This window comes from Drosophila pseudoobscura, chromosome X (genome assembly GCF_009870125.1).
Source record: "Drosophila pseudoobscura strain MV-25-SWS-2005 chromosome X, UCI_Dpse_MV25, whole genome shotgun sequence".
Taxonomy (NCBI): Eukaryota; Metazoa; Arthropoda; class Insecta; order Diptera; family Drosophilidae; genus Drosophila; species Drosophila pseudoobscura.
In genome coordinates, this window is record NC_046683.1 from 61,976,265 (window position 1) to 61,989,479 (window position 13,215).

Genomic DNA, 13,215 nt, shown 5'->3' on the forward strand with positions numbered 1-13,215 from the left:
TTGCAGTTATTTTCCTCTTTTTGTTCAAACTTGTTGCAAATACGTACAGCAGCGGTGCATCTGTCGAGGCCTTGACTCTGACTGTGTGTGTCCTTGGATGATGGGAGGGGAGGGAGGAGGAGGGGGAAACCTTGTGCAAAAATTGAAAAATTTGTCGGCCTCCTATACACAAGAGCAATATACGTACGTACGTACGTACATATTTTCGGGGGCCTACGGAGGAGGAGCGTACGTCTATGGGATGTCAGTTGAAAGCTGTGGCCCCTCAAAGGAGAACTGTGGATAAATGCATGCAATCAAAATGGAATTTCCAAGTGTGTGATCAATTTCAGTTCTCGCCAGCAATTATTGCCGCCCTATAGTCGATTCATAACCATTTAAGACCTGATTTGCACCACAAGAATCACTGTAGATAATCGTTAGAGGAGGCCCAACTGGTAGCTGATAACTGGTAATCGCTGAAGGGATGTCTAAAGAATGGATTCCCAAGACTTAAGTCTTTTTACCGTTTCACCCAATAATAGCCTAATTACCATACGATTCCAAAGTCGTAATTTTGACACTGAGAGAAATATGGCACACACGCATATTTTAATTAAATATTCGACTTTTAGATTAAATAGAATTCATTTGAATTTAAACATACATTTTTTCAAGTCTTTTTAATAAGACCCATATTTTATCTAAAAATAAAGCACTGTGAAGTAAATACAAGATATTAAATTTGTTGGGAATATATTCCCTATGTACATATATGAAACATATTTATTTTAAATATAAATTACATATCTATATGTAAATGTAAGCGAAAATATTTTAAATTTACAATTTCTACCCTTAGCGCAAATCTGTATTGTATTACAATGCTTTTGTAAATGTTTTATTCTCTGGGCGTAGTTTGTATTTTTTAATCAGTTAAAAAGCAAGTCATATTGGAGTCGATTTGAGGCATTCTGTACAATGTAGCCCCGTTTGTAAGAGTATAATTAAATGCGCTGGTCTTTAAGCTTTTTTCCATTGAATTACAATCTGTACGATGGACTATGGACTGCTGTCTATTGAAAATCGTTCAAACATGATCCCAAAAGCGAAACTAAACAGAATCGTGCTTTCTTAGCCATCCCCGTTCGTTCCGAAAAGGTCAGAGCCAAATTGGATTTAAATTTTAAATTACGCACACGATGAAAGTAATTTGACTAAAAATTGGCCAGCGATGATCCGGCAATGGTGGGGCGATATCTGAAAGTTGAAATGGGGAATAGAATTGGTGGGGATTGGGGGGAGGCTCTTTCCAGTAGCGAAGCGAGACGAAGAAGACCTTTTGCGTTTCAATTAAAAATGATTAAAGATACACAAGGAAAAGGTTAAAAAGGCACGCATGCAGCACAAAATGGTTGCGGACAAATAAATTTCAAGGAGAAAATAAGAACAACAACAAGATCAGAAGGGAGCAGCATCAGCAGGAGGCGAATACCCTCCTGGGAAACTGTCACACACACACACACACTCTCTCACAAAGAAACAAGCAAACAAACAGATAAACGGTGGAGATTCCTTCTTGCTTTTCCTTTTTTGGTGGGGACTGTGCGATATTTTTATGCAGACGTAGGCTCAAGGACCTAAAGATGAGTTGGAGGGTGGAGGTGGGGGAGGAGCGCCTGCAAGCATGGAAATTAGTTTTGCTGACTGCAAAAAGGAAAAAGCAGGAAAACAAGGCAAGGAAATAAATGTTTTACGAGAAGTAGTGGAGTAAGTGGAGACGACTTACAACATCTCAGTGCAGCAGCAGCAGCAGCACCAGGACGGCGCGTGCAGCAAAGTTCTGTTTTCCCTCTGGCGATTTCCACTTAGGAGCGGAGCCAAGCGGGACAATTGGAAAAAGCGTCAAACGTGGGATTATTCGGGTGGTGGGGGCTACAGGATGGCAGGCCAAAGCGACATTGTGTCTGCTTCTCGACGCATGTTGCTGCTGCCCCTTGCTCTTCGCTTCCTCTTCGTCATTACTCGTTTTTGTTGCCTTTTAACAATTCTTTTATGATTTCCTTAATAAGCACATACACATACACATACATATATGTATGCACGTGCACACCCACACACCCATCCACCCACACAGTGGCAGGCAGCAGCCGAAACGTCTGCAATTTCAATTTAACAACACCATATGTCTTGCTCTCTCACTCTATCCCTATCTCTTGCTCGCTCACTCCCTCTCTCTTTCTTTAGCTTCTTGCCCCACGGCTAATTCGTGTGTGTTTCCACAGTGTTCTGTTCGTTTTAATGAATTTTAAATGTGAACTTGCACTTAAACCTGAAATTTAATAAGCATTTCATAATTCCTTAACTATTTACAAATTCAATGGACGCTAAGCCAGAGATTTCCAGCCACACAGCCCACGTGGCGGGTACACGTTCCGGAGCTCCTTCTGCGCTTGACAGCTAATTGAGCCTCCACGTTCTTCTTATGGGGCTATTTTACAGTCCCAAGGAACCGGCAGGGCAGGCACAAAGGCAAGCCCCACGCACACACACCTGAGTCCTGAGCCCTGTCCGAGTCTGGGTGTTTCAGTCCTCTCCGTCCGCTTGCCTGCCGCTTTCATAAGACAATTATGAAATGCGTTTTTTATAGCCCTATTATTGCCTCGGACTCCATGGAACGGGGGTTCAAAAGGACAATCAGGCTTCGTTACGGCCAAGATCGTAGTGAGTGTCGTATCGTTGGCTTCCGTTGATTAAAAATATTCTTTTATAACAACGTTCTTTGGCAGAAACAAGAACGAAATTTTTAACTGATTGGAATAATACATTTAAAGGTTTCTTAAAGAGGAATTGCTTAAGAAGCATAATAGCTTGAAAGGTAAAAAATGAAACAATGAAGGCTGGTTCTGGTCAATTAATGAATTAATTTTCCTTGAACTACATCTTAATATTAGTGGAAATTTAATAGTTTAAATTCAAATTAACGTATTTTTAGGCGCGCTCGTTGGCAGCTCAGCTACAGACTTTTGTTTGGTATTTAAAAAATACGCGTTACGGTTTTATGGAATTTGAATTCCTATACACTTCAAGACCAGTGTCCTGAATCCTTATGGGAAAAGATTGCAGTGAGAGCGAGCGAGATAGATGCGTCAGCTTGGCCTTCCCGTTGAGAGATGCAGCGCTGCGGCATACATAATCGATTGCTACACTTTGCAGATCCTCTGGCTGTCTGTGGAGCATAATTTAATCACAAATAGAGCCTCAGCTATTCGGACTGATGACGTTTATTTTTGTCGCTCATGCTATCTCTCTCTCTCTCTGAAGCAAAGTCTTATATCCTCTATTATGTCAATTAATTTTTACATACATTAATGAATTTAGGGTATGTAATCTTTCACACGCAGGTTTTCCCGAATTTGCACTCTTTGAAATCGTACTTCCCTGCATCATTTATTTCACTAATTACAATCATATCCTTGTCACTCATTCTGGTTCAAACAATTTCATTTTGGCGCGCAGCTCCAGCCATTATCCCGACGACTGTATATGTAGTTATCGCGTAGTTACCATGTAAAAAATGTCCAGTTTGTTGACGTTTTTTGTTAAAGCACTATCTTAAACACACCAATGAGTCTTTAAAATTAGTCAATATTGTAGCAAATTGATTCATCAATCGGATTAAACTATGTGTTCAAGGCTAAGGGTCCTCGGTAGCTAGTCATTTTCTACCGAATATCTAAATCGAGGAATGTGATTTCTGATCATGGACAAAGAACGATTAACCCATTGCTGACCAGGGGTTATTAAATACTCTTCACGAAAATTATGAAACTTGAAGAATTTAAGCGCAGTTCAGGTCACAGATATCGTGGTCATTTTTGTTCTTAAGAAAGAATATATGTATCTATAAGAAAAATCTCCTAAAAATGTTATTTTTAGCGGCTCCACTCAAGTGGTTCAGCTGTTTAAATCGAATGGGGTTAAGTGGACTAGTTGGTTTTTCCATCAGTATATTTACGGTATATTTTAAGAATGAGACAGTATTATTGGGAGGGCCAGACGGTATATTTTATGGATAAATCCGCGCCAAACAGCTGGTCCCAAAAAATTATATACAAAAAAAGAAACGAAACAAAAAAAAGCTTACGGTGCAAGTAATTGGTTCTATTGCAAATAAATTTATAAGCATAAAACGAAATGGAATCGGATACGCTGGATATGGAGGGTGCTCCGGCAGCATTGAAAAAGTTGTCGCAAAGTGAAAGTGCGGGTGGTAAGGAAACAGAAGCAGCATTGTCGGAGGGGGCGCCGCCAACAAAGAAACAAAAGACTGTCGATAAAGAAGATCGTGAGGTGGTAGACAGGGAGGACGAAGACGATGCTGACGATGATGATGATGAGGAGGATGATGATGAGGAGGAGGATAATGATGATGATGACGAGGAGGTTCCGCAACTGGTTGCTGCCGTCGAGGGGGGGAGTGAAGAAGAGAGCTGTCTGGAGCGGGTTCAAAGCACTCAAAGCAACCTGCGTACATTCCGGCGGATTCCCGTCTTCATTGTGGACTATCATAATGACGTGCTGGAGTTCATCTACCGCTGCCTGGGCACGCGACACCTGCCGCTGGAGAACAATCTCCTGGTGCACTTTGACTCGCATCCGGATTTGGTGATACCGCGGCATATAGCCGCCAGCTCCACCTACGACAAGGAGACGATGCTGAATGAGCTGAGCATTGAGAACTGGATCATGCCAACGCTGTATGCAGGTGAGTGCTACAGTCCAATCCGAGTTCCCCCTCAACTAAAGGAATCTCTGTTCTGTACCGTTCCCAGGCCACTTTAATCGCATGGTTTGGCTGAAGAACTCGTGGTGCCAGCAGATACCTACCGGCAAGCATGAGTTTAAGATCGGCCAGAAGGACGATCGCATTGGCGTGGACTGTCCGTTGGATTACTTTATTGCCGATGGCAATTACTGCTCGAGCGACAGCCTCCAGGAGGCACGACATGTAGAGCTGCAGGTCTACGATGCAGACAGCGACAGTCTCGACCCTCGGCAGTTTATCACAGAAAAGGATGCCAAGGGGTTTGTGCTGGACATTGACCTCGACTTCTTCAGCACTTCGAATCCCTTTCTGGAGATCTACAAAGACGCCGATTGCTACAATCAGCTAAAGGAGATCTTCCATTTTGTGAGCGTAGAGGCCGTGAAGAAGGCGGCCACGGCCACCATATCGGAGTACATGGCCACGGCGGACAAGCGGCAGACGCAGCTAGAGGCACTCAAGCGGATCTTTTGGCATCTGGAGGAGCAGCGCAGCCTGGAAGGGCTAGAGCTGCCCGACGAGACGGTTATCAGTCCCGAGGTCTATGCGAAGATCGTTCATTTGACCGAGCAACTGCAGGACAAGTATCCCGACGATGAGATTGACTGGCACTTGATATTCGACTCGGGCAGCACCACAGACAACAATGGCCTCCCCCATCACATAAGCAGCAGCCAGGAGCTGGAAGAGTATTTTGCGAACTTCAAGCGATTCCTCGAGCGTCTTCCCGTGCCCCCCGTGGCCATAACGATGGCCCATTCCGCTCAGGATGATTACTGTCCCCAGGATCAGGTGGCCTTCATCGAGGAGCGAGTGCTGCGCCTCCTCAAGGACGTCTTTGGCGAGAGGCTAAACGATAAGGCAATCCTACAATATATGGACGATCCCTGGGATGTGATGAAGCTCTAAGCGCAAAAAATATATATTTTTAAAGGGATCCGAGGTGGAGAACCCGAACACGCCTGAACACACAATCTCCAATCGACTCGCATCCAAGACTTAAATAAAACCCTTTCAATGACTCCCAAAACGTTGGGGCTGGGAAAACCCCTCGAAAATGATTCCCAGAACTTATAGTGAGAGCAAAGCAAAAAGATGGAAATATCCAATTATAAATTATACAAATATTTTTTTTTTACTTTATAAATATACGCTACGTATTTATTATACAAACACAGGACATGTAAACACAGGAAATGCATTTAGGGGGAATGCCGGAGGAATATTTAAGCGAGGCGACTCTCTGGCCACCCATTGCCATTTGGTGTGAACGACCTCCTTTCAGGTCACTCAACTTTTAATTGCCGGCGCCAAATCAATAGGCCCTCGGCCACTGAGCTAAATTTTCAGTAACATTTTGTGGCTCAGACGAATTGGAAGTTGCTTTCACACAAAGAACAGACGACAAGTAAGTCTACTTAAAATCTAAAAGAAAAACACTTTTTCTTTGTTCTAAACTCTGCACTAGACAGACAGATCTCAGGGGGGTAATCTCTTGTCACTGGTCCTGCTCTACAGCTCCTCATTGTCGCCTTTTTTGGGCTTATTTTTTGGCTGCAGCTGCGGCTGTGGCGGGGCCAGCTCTTCTTTGAGGCACTCGCGTTCGGCCTTTTTCTTCAGCACGTGATCCTCACAGAGATGCTGCCGCAGGGACTTTTGGTCCTGCAGCTTAAAATACCAGTCACTGATGGTCTCCTCGTACTCTTCGAGCATGTTCTCACATTGGGTCTTCATTTGGGTGACCTCGACGGGGGGCTTGTCCCACAGCTCGTAGGGTATGCCCAGGTCCACCTTGACACCCTTGTCGACGAGGCCATGCAGGGTCTGGAATGTCTGGGACATGCCCTTGGCGAACCTGGTGCTGTCCGTTCGCTCCTTGTGCAGATTGTAGGCCAGGACGCGTTCGCAGATATTCTCCAAGGACTCCAGCAGGCGGAGTTCGCTTCGGCGGTACTCGGTGCGCTTCTTGGGCCGTACATCGTCCACAGAGTACCCCGTCTCGATCACGTCGTGCGATTTGCCGGTCTCACCAAGCCGTCCCTCCAGTTCCGCGGCTAAAATTTTGCAGGCCTCACACCGATTGGCATAGCGGACGCCCTGCTCCTCCTCGGGAGAGGAGTCTGCCTGCGACAGCTGGAGGCTGCTGGCCAGGACTCCCAGTGCCAGGATGACTAAGCGCGGCAGCATTTCTACAATATGTTTGGATACAAACTGATAATAAACCTGACGTGGAAATGCAATTTGAGATAAGAACAGTGCTGGAAAAGACTGGGAGCTGCCAGTAATGGCTAGCGGCTCGGGTAATCGATTTGCTATCGATTTCAAATTTCGCATTCAAACGGCTGCCCGGGGCAACCGAACCGGCTGCCACAACAAAGGAGCCAAGCCCCAAGCCCCCGCATCCCCTGTCATCGAGCTCCATTCCAGAATGTCACTTTCACTTGGACCGTTCCACAGAAATGTCCCACAAAAGATTCTATGTGCGTTTGGAGCTACAGCTGCATGCGGTTGGTGGAGACATCTTTAAAGCTACTTCCTTTTTGATGGCTTCCATTGATCTTCCAGCTGACCTGTCCGGGCGTGTGGCTGTGCTCGCACGGCTATCTGGAGGCCACCATCAAGACCCTGGGCTACTACTTCCGCACCGGAGCGATGGAGCCACGCTTCCCGATGCTGTGCCACGACCAGTTCAAAATGGAGGGCTACTTCAAGAGCGTGGGCTCTCTGGAGGAGATGCACGAGTTGCTGAGGGCGGAGCAGCTGCAGATCACCATCTGGCAGAATGGCCGTAGGTTGGCCTACTTCTTGGGGTCCCTCTCGGACGTGATGCAGCCCACAGTGCCGCGATTGAGTTGTGCCCACAGCTCCAATGTGCAGCTGCTAATGAAGGCAACGCCTGCGTTTCCGGGCATCCTAGCGCCCAAGGTAGAGCTGTCGGCGCAAATGACCACACAGGACCGACAGAAGGGATGCAGCTGCTCCAGCCTGAACTCCAGAAGACGTCCCAAAGAGGACTGGCGTCCTCCTGTCAATCGTCATGTGGAGAGCCGTTGCACGAGTCGAGTGGAGCATCCGCGCAAGCAACAGACCGTTTGCCATGCCAAGAAATCGAATTGTGACCATGGCGCCTGTAGCTATTCGGGGAGCGCATCGCCAGAGCAGCAACAGCAGCAGAACAGGCGGCGACTCTCCACCTGTTCCAGCAGTACGCAGATTAGCAGCGTGAGCCAGAGCTCCTCTTTGACACACGGCAGCCACTCGTTCTGCTGCAGCAGCAGCGATCCTGCAGATGATCACGAGAGCAGTTGCGACATTTGCCAAGCCTACAGACGCATCTTTTCCCCTTATTAAAGATTCACGGAGTACACAAACAAGTTTCTATAATCTAGATAGATTCTATGGGTATGGATTCTAAGCACATAAATCTTAAAGATACGCATTTAGATCGCTCTGAGCAAAGACCTGGACGATCAGTGTTATGATTAGATTGTAGGGAGCTGCTCGCTTCACCTCCTCTTCTGACAGTTTGTTCCTCAGCTGGATGCAGGAGCGGGCTATGCCGCGCAGTGTGCTGAAAACGAACGGCTCCAGGGGCAGATGCAGACAGACAAGGGTGGCGTAGAGCCAGCGGCCCAGCCAGGCATCCGTGACGAGCAAATCCACTGTTTCTTCGGCCTGCAGCCACTGGCTGAGCATCTCCAGCAGATACTCCAAATCGCTCTGGCTCAAGTGCAACAGGGTGCTAAGCAGTGGCAGCTTCTCGCGGCAGAATGCCTCCCACTTGACGATGTCAGAGGTCAGTGGCGGCTCCGCGGATTGGTCATAGTTGTGGGCCGTCAACTCTTCACGCATCGCGAGCACCTGGGCTCGGGCTGACTGGAAACTCTTTGCCTGCTCATTGCGCCATTCGGGCGTGGGCAGCAGGCATTTGTGTGGTGGCAAGGGCATCTGCAACGGAGGCTGCATCACTAACCATATTAAATGTATAATGGTTCTCTACTCACGCTCTCCAGCATCTCCAGGCCTCTATTGGAGACATCTTTCTTAATCTTCGAAGAGCGCTTGGTCACCACAGCAGGGCAGCGTTTGCGTTCGTACAGCATATGCATCAGATACTCCTCGCCGGTCTGCGGCGGCAGCTGGGGATCGAAGCCGGCATCTGGCTCACGTATCTCCAATGCCTGCAGCTGAAAAGACTGCTCCTCCGCATCGTGCTCCATGTTTTATCACTTTTTAGTGATATTTGTATCAATTTTGTTGCATTAAAAAGTAATAAGCCCGCCTCCGGCGCAGTGTGACCTTAAATGTAGCCCACTTAAGCCCCCTGTATTTAAACAGTTCATCGACAGAGGTAAACGGTGGAAAATATTGCTGATTGTGAATTCTTCTTGTAGATCCATGCCATCTTTCTTCTGAACTTAAAAAAACCACGATATCTTGCATCTGAACTTAGCTAAAATTATTAAATTTTCATTACTTTCGGTGGAAAATTAAAATACCCCCTTGGCTTGAAATGGGTTAATTGTTCTCCGTCAAGGATTGGAAACCATATTCCCCGATTTTGATTTTCCGGCAAATATTACTAGCTATTTTGTTTAAGAATATCTACTTTTAAGTACTCTTTTTTATTGGATTTTTTATAAAACAAGGTTTAAACAAAAAAGATCAACAAAAATTTCCAGTGTTTTACATGGTAACTACATGGGAACTACACATTTGCTATCGATATATCAAAAGTTTAATTGTTTCGGAAGATGGCGCCTTACATCCGTTATATTCGAATGTTTGCATCAAAGCTTTTGAAATGGTAAACATTCCTACGATAGAGATAATTTCAGATAAGCATCAAATTCTATTATGGCATTTACGACATTATTACATTCCATCACACTGCACTTGCACTTGCACTCACTCCCCTCCCCCACCCACATTTCAAGGTTACTCCGGAGACTTACTTTTGGAGACTTTTAAAAATCAATATTCCGCGTGTGTATAGTTCGAAGCTTTTCATTCATAAGTTTGCTTTCTGTATATATTATTCCTCCGCTTGTATTTCGCGTTGGTTGTACATACATACATCTACTATAAACGGTAGAAGGGGAAACGGACGCGACGCCCACACGGCTGATTGGAATGCGTAAAATGTTGTAGCAGTGTGTGTGTGTGTGGCAGTAAGTGTCTATTTTGTTGTTGTGCGGGCTGGCAGTGTTTCTTCTCGTTTTGCAGCAGCAGCAGCAGCTGGTGGCTGGTGGAAATGAATGGCGTGGCGAATTGGTGGTGGTGGTGGGGTGTCTGGAAAAACGCTGACTCCGCTGTCGGCGGCGTCGACGGCGACGGCGGCGCTGCCCTGGCGTGGGCGTGCGATGTTTCCGCCCGAGCGTTATCAAAAATAAAACTGTATATAGACTTTTGTGGGTGTATGTACCGAAACACTTTGCTGCTGCTTTCCTTTTTTTTGGCCAGGCCAACAACTGACTGCTGCGTGGGTGTACGATGGGTGCTGGGGGATGCCACTGCCACCAATGCCACTCTGGTGGTGTGTGGCAAATTACAATATCCAAGTGGCAGGCAGGGAACGAGCGGCGAGGGACGAGGGTGTGGGTGTGGCAGACACACTTTATGCAGACACCCACGCTGCAGCATACGCTCCACGTTCCATATTTGATTTACAAATTACTTGGGTCAACATAATTAACGGACCTGCCACGCACTCACACTCACACTCACACTCGTTCACACACACGCACACACAGAAAATGCTGCAAAATTAAAAAAAAAGATACAGATATTCGTACTCGTTCGAAACGGAAGTGCCCACGGAGCCACTGCTTCGAGAGATGGAGTTTCACATCCAACATTCAAGACTCAAAATTTTATTGAATCAATTGGCTGCAATTGGAGATTTTTGTTTTTGTATCAATTACAAGCGCGTCGGGTCGGTTCGGCCGGGAAAGCTCTTCTTTTTTGCTCTGAGAACTCTTCTCTCCGGCTCTCTCCGACTCACCCAATTGTCGCAATTAATTTGCCTTCAGCTTGACCCTGGAGGTCAAACACTGAGTCGCATTAACCTTCGTTAGCCCCCGTCCGTACGTCCGCCATTGAAGAAGGATGGAATGGAATGGGATGGGATGGGACGGCCGATGACAACGCGCAGTCGAGGTGGAGCGAATAAATGCTAAAAGCAGACAACATTTCTGGGCTTGAATGCTTTCTATATAGTGCAAAAAAAATTCCATCTTTCAAGATGAAAGACCAAACCGAGGACTACAACATCAGTTCTGTTCCGAAAGCAAAGTGAGAGATCCGAATAGAGTGCACAAAGTACCATCATGATCATGCTTTTTAATAATTCAAGATAAATATCTTTCAAAAAACTCTTCCTCTCCATGGCCCTCTTCCAAATAGAATTGCTGTGGATAGTCGTACCTCCAGAAGTTGCATTGTCCCAAGCTAGTCCTTTATTATTGTTTAATTCTCAAGTCAATCCAATCAAATCTTCCTAAATGTTCCAAACTATAGTTAATAACCAAATATTTCATTGCAGAAATAGCGACTAAAGGGTACGTCTCGATTCTCCTGCAAAAAAGGCTCTTTAAAATTCCATCTAAGCCCTAATCCATTCCACATTGAGCACAGTCCTTCCCTTATCCCACACACCTTTCGGCTGGGACCTTATTTTAATCTCTTATTCGCCAAGCTCCCCTCGAATGACGTCAAAAGGATTTTGATTTTGGGCGTAGGTGTACCTTTTACGTATTTTATTTTATTTTCTCCTTCAAGAATACAACGTGGAGCCGGCCTACTGCTGCTGTTTCTGCTTCTGCTGCTTCTGCTGCTGGCAAAAGATGCGTCAGAGGGCAAAGGCAGCCAGAAGCAGCCCCGGTTAGGGGTAAGGTGGCATCCATTACCAACGTCATTTGGTTTTCAATTCGCTGAATAGTCAGTCATTTGGTCAGGTCCCGTACCTCCAGTTTCCAGTTTGTTTCATATCAATCGCAGGTCTCATGCGCGTGGGCGTCAAAGCTGAATGATTGTTTCGCATCTGCTGCTGCTCCCCACTCCCCACTCCCCGTCCCCCACTTCCACCTCAGCATATCTCTGCTGCTGCCTGGAACAACGTCATCCAAGTGGTCTCTGGAGAGGGAATATTTCATCGTTTCTTTTGGGATTTCGCCTGGTCAAACGTCAAACGCATGTCGATCGTCAAGACTCGTGGCGCCCACAAACATCCGCTGGCGCGTGAATCACTTCACAGAAAATCTGTTTGGGGGCTGGACACCAAAAGAATTAGTGGGAAGTGTGTGTGTGTGTCTGTACGCGACAATTCTGTCTCTGATCCGCAAAACGGAAACACGAATACACGATAATCGAAAGGGGCTCCGCTCCCCGTCCTAATCCCTTTCGAGTTGTTTTAGGTCAGTAAAGCGAGTCGTGTGGGAAAATGATAGGCGGTTCCAACTCAGAGATGGAATGAGGTCCATGATATACATATGTACATACATAAGTACATATATCATATATAAATACTAATGTTCATGGTAAAATCCATTGTAAAATGAGTTCTTAGGGTTATTCATAAGGGAACTCAAAGTCATACGTTTCCCTTGAAATGCATAGATCATGGGATCGGATCGGATCGGCTCGATTGATGACCCAATTTTACCCAGAACTTGCGTCACTCTTGGGAGATCATCAATATAGGAAGTGAATGACTATACGAGTATTGCACTGAGTGCAATATACTACATATAGGAAGTATTCATCAATGACGATAATCAAAATAAATGCCCTCGTCACCTGAGACATCATGGCGAAATGGCACTCAATTCATTTTTTCGATTAAGGCTCTTAAAGATTGTACAGAGATAATGCGGCAAGTGATTCATTGACCAATGGTCCCAATAGCCCCCAGTTGGGTATTCCCTTTTCAACACAACAAATTATACTTTGACAAGTGCGCGGCACTTAGACTTTGAACTTGTGGGGGAAGGGGGCTCGCTCCAAGGACTGACCTTGGCTTCTACCTGCGGGTGAAGGTATAAGGTAGAGGAAAATCCAAGGCCGGGCGGGCCCTGGGACATGCGAGGAGTTAAACCTAGACGCCACCTACAAGCTACATACAGTCGCCCCCCTAATCGCAAGGCGACCCACGCGTTACGTCCTGGGTGTCATGCACCTTCCACAGCCTCATCCTTCAAATCGAAAACCCCATCGAAAATAAGCAACCCTCTGCCCCGCCCAAGTGCGTGGGTGCTGCTGTTTCTCTCCATCTCGCTCTTCCACGCTGCTTCTGTGGCACGGACTTGGGCAACGATTTTTGGATGAGAATTTCATTCATGAAAATTCTCCTCGAAAGTCGCACTTTCGTTGGCGCTGTGTGTGGGGCCGTTGTGTACATAAAGAGCACG

The 13,215-nt window shown here is 46.1% G+C and overlaps 4 protein-coding genes across 5 annotated transcripts; 2 read left to right on the forward strand and 2 right to left on the reverse strand.

The window, feature by feature from the left end:
• Positions 1–4,000: 4,000 nt before the first annotated feature.
• MESR6 (misexpression suppressor of ras 6) lies at positions 4,001–5,985 on the forward strand. Its single transcript, XM_001352893.4, has 2 exons — positions 4,001–4,747; positions 4,815–5,985. The coding sequence occupies exons 1-2, from the start codon at positions 4,177–4,179 to the stop codon at positions 5,714–5,716; spliced, it is 1,473 nt and encodes a 490-aa protein (XP_001352929.3). The 5' UTR covers positions 4,001–4,176; the 3' UTR covers positions 5,717–5,985.
• An 88-nt stretch (positions 5,986–6,073) lies between these two features.
• CNPYb (protein canopy b) lies at positions 6,074–7,084 on the reverse strand. The gene has a single exon (XM_001352892.4). It carries the CDS (start codon positions 6,992–6,994, stop codon positions 6,320–6,322), a length of 675 nt encoding a protein of 224 aa, XP_001352928.2. The 5' UTR covers positions 6,995–7,084; the 3' UTR covers positions 6,074–6,319.
• On the forward strand, positions 6,128–8,164 carry LOC4812544 (uncharacterized). Of its 2 annotated transcripts, none has more exons than XM_033382650.1 (2): positions 6,128–6,215; positions 7,373–8,164. In XM_033382650.1, the coding sequence occupies exon 2, from the start codon at positions 7,460–7,462 to the stop codon at positions 8,156–8,158; it is 699 nt and encodes a 232-aa protein (XP_033238541.1). In that variant the 5' UTR covers positions 6,128–6,215; positions 7,373–7,459; the 3' UTR covers positions 8,159–8,164. The 2 variants fall into 2 exon arrangements, with proteins under 2 accessions (XP_033238541.1, XP_001352927.3); XM_001352891.4 differs by lacking the exon at positions 6,128–6,215 and adding an exon at positions 7,155–7,314.
• Positions 8,165–8,170: 6 nt separating this feature from the next.
• On the reverse strand, positions 8,171–9,134 carry Gem2 (Gemin 2). The gene is made up of 2 exons (XM_001352890.4): positions 8,812–9,134; positions 8,171–8,755 (listed from the first exon to the last, which is right to left on the reverse strand). Exons 1-2 carry the CDS (start codon positions 9,025–9,027, stop codon positions 8,234–8,236), a joined length of 738 nt encoding a protein of 245 aa, XP_001352926.2. The 5' UTR covers positions 9,028–9,134; the 3' UTR covers positions 8,171–8,233.
• Positions 9,135–13,215: the final 4,081 nt, after the last annotated feature.